The sequence below is a fragment of the Pteropus alecto genome, unplaced genomic scaffold (genome assembly GCF_000325575.1).
Source record: "Pteropus alecto unplaced genomic scaffold, ASM32557v1 scaffold45, whole genome shotgun sequence".
In the NCBI taxonomy this organism is placed as follows: Eukaryota; Metazoa; Chordata; class Mammalia; order Chiroptera; family Pteropodidae; genus Pteropus; species Pteropus alecto.
The window spans coordinates 39820245-39822768 of record NW_006442491.1 but is presented as its reverse complement, the minus strand read 5'-3'; the positions used below and the strand labels follow the sequence as shown (position 1 = coordinate 39822768).

The window sequence follows — 2524 nt, the reverse complement described above, 5'->3', positions numbered from 1 at the left end:
TGTCACTGAAATCCTGATGCTTGAGTGTCCTGAGCCCCTACCGGCCTCTCTGCAGATACTGGCCCATCCCCCAGGGACACTGTCTGTCCCTTCAGCGGGAAGACTGTTGGTCCTTGACAGTCAACCTTCAGATGACTGCATTGTTGGCTTTTGATCTCCCTAAGCAATAGTCACAGAGTAAGACAGATTTGTCGTCACTTGAGATTCTGCTGTTGGTTAAGGGAACAAAAACTGGTTAAATGTGTGAAGTTGTGACTTGAAACCACGCTTGACCCTCAAGCGGAAAGAAGACTGACGGCTTCGCAGCCCCATGCTCCACACATCACCTTCCCGAGGGTCAGCAGCAACGCCATTTTCTCCTGAGGAAGTTGACAGGTGCAGACCCCAAGGGGTGGTGGTCGTCACTTCTGTGATGTCCAGGCCCAGCATGTCACCAGGGCCCACATTCAGCTTTTCCAGGGCTGTCATTCTTACACAGGTCGTGTTCTCCAGCTCCCAGGCTTGCCACCCCACCGGAAACACTCAGCCGAGGACTGGGGTCAGCTAGTCTGAAAATGGCCATGTTGGCTGGGCCATTAAGCTGTTTCTCCACTGTGCTATAAACTTGTCACTGGAGGGGCTCTGGGAGAGCCCCACACTGTATTCTGTGTGGACTGGTGCTCTTGCAGAGAAAGAGGCCAATTTATTCATCATAGAACCCATCTTCCAGCAACTCAGTCTAGCCCCAGTGAAGGTGCAGGCCTGCTGCTCCTGCCCCTTCCTCAGCCTCTGTCAGGCCAAGGTCGCTGCGGGACAGAGCCCAAGCCTGCGTTCTAACCTTATTTATTGTGGAGTGCCTCCCTCCTCTCCAAGACAGCCCCCAACCTGCGTGCATCCGAAATGGAATGGGGGATGAAAGCTGCTAGGCCCCAGGCAACTTTCTTCTGGAAAGCAACCTGTCCTGCCACCACAGCATCTCAAGGATACTTCCACGTTACAAGCGCATTAAGGGACTTCTGAAATGTCCTGGTTTACAATTTAGCCTCAAAGGACGCACATCCTTGGGAATTTCTACATGGATGTTAGAAATACCGATACAGTAATTTAAGTTTGCATATTTATGTAGTTGATTTAGTTTACCAAACCCATCTGTAACCTGTTAGTGTGTCCTTTTTAGTAATGTTAAGAATTGCCACTGTGATACTCAGATCACTGCAGCAAAGCCAGTATTTAAGCCAAACGTCAGCCTGAATCGTCATTCTCTAGAACAAGCCCAGGCGTCTGAGGGGTGTCCACGGGCCTGGTGCCATTCCCTCGGGAACCCAGTAGCGTGTGGATTTTTAATGTGCATTATGCAACTATCTGACCTCAATGCTAAGTCATATGTCACAGTTGTTTGTATTTGTGCTTTAAAGTAAAATTTGGTTTTGTAGCATATTTCATAGGTTGTCTCAGCTGACCAGCCCCTCCTTGTCAACAATTCAGAGCAAAATGTCAGCCCTGACCCTCCACAGCCCAGAGCGCGCCTACCAGCACAAAACCAACCAACGTGAGTGGGTTTTCACTATTTATTTATGACAAATGCTCCATATCTGTGGTCCTCTCCAGTCAGAAGTTCCTACACAAAAGGAAAAACAACATTAACACCTTGTCTCCGGAGAAGTCCTGAGTCTCCGTGCCCAAATGCGAGCCCTCTTACTTTGAAACGATGCCATCGGCCTTGGCCAGTCGGAGAATGGAGTCATCTGACTCACCCTAGGAAAAAGCACATTGGGACTATGTTCCCTGTTGGCAGGAGATCCACCAGGAACACACTACCCAGCCACACCGCTGTCCCCACTGAACACAGCACTTGCGGAGGGCACTCTCCCAGTTGCGTGGCCTCACACCTGAGGGACGGGGGTGGCCGTGGAGACGGGCCTGTGGGAACTGGGGAGCTCCCAGGTAAAGGCGCACTGGAGCGTTTTCTCAGGGAGGCACGGCTATCTGGAGCCTTTAAGCACCCTTCCCACCCCCAGAAAGGGACAAACAGCACGCTCCAGCCACAGGCTCAAATCTATTACACCAACGTTAGGGACCCCCCTTCAAAGGCCCCTGGGGAGCCAAGCCCGGGACACTCACCATCCTGCGAATGGCCCCGCAGATAGCGTAGGTTTTAAACTGGCCGTTAAACCTGCCTGTCACCTTGTCAACCTGTCAGTCAAAAATGAGGATCACAAGATAGCATTTAAGCGCCTACAGCTTTAAGTCTGGGGTTTGGGGCTCAACCGCTCAGGCCGGCCCAGACCTCGCTCCCCAGAGAGGCCCTCCCACCGCCGAGCTCACCTCGGCCACGTTCATCTGGATGGACGCGTGGTCCTTGGCGCCGATGATGCGGTTGCTGGCGGAGCTGCGGGGGAGGGGACGCAGTGAGCGGGGAGGGGCGCTGAGGGGGGGAGCTGAGGGAGGGGCGCAGTGGGGGCGGGGGCGGCGCTCACCATTTCCGCGGCACGTACAGGTCCACGAACTCGCCGGCGTCGTTCTGCATGTTGACGGCGCGCCTACG

The 2524-nt window shown here is 53.6% G+C and overlaps 1 protein-coding gene across 1 annotated transcript; it reads right to left on the bottom strand.

The window, feature by feature from the left end:
* Positions 1 to 1533: 1533 nt before the first annotated feature.
* Positions 1534 to 2518, bottom strand: RPS21 (ribosomal protein S21). The gene is made up of 5 exons (XM_006921957.2): positions 2457 to 2518; positions 2305 to 2368; positions 2101 to 2172; positions 1679 to 1734; positions 1534 to 1597 (listed from the first exon to the last, which is right to left on the bottom strand). Exons 1-5 carry the CDS (start codon positions 2504 to 2506, stop codon positions 1588 to 1590), a joined length of 252 nt encoding a protein of 83 aa, XP_006922019.1. The 5' UTR covers positions 2507 to 2518; the 3' UTR covers positions 1534 to 1587.
* Between the last annotated feature and the right edge of the window lie 6 nt (positions 2519 to 2524).

Bases quoted from the DNA above. Each gene is read 5' to 3' on its own strand.
- RPS21 (XM_006921957.2), bottom strand. From the start codon at position 2,506: ATGCAGAACGACGCCGGCGAGTTCGTGGACCTGTACGTGCCGCGGAAA. The intron at 2,173-2,304 runs GTGAGCTCGGCG...TTTGACTGACAG, and splicing joins TCCAGATGAACGTGGCCGAG to GTTGACAAGGTGACAGGCAG. The intron at 1,735-2,100 runs GTGAGTGTCCCG...GCTTTTTCCTAG, and splicing joins GCGGGGCCATTCGCAGGATG to GGTGAGTCAGATGACTCCAT.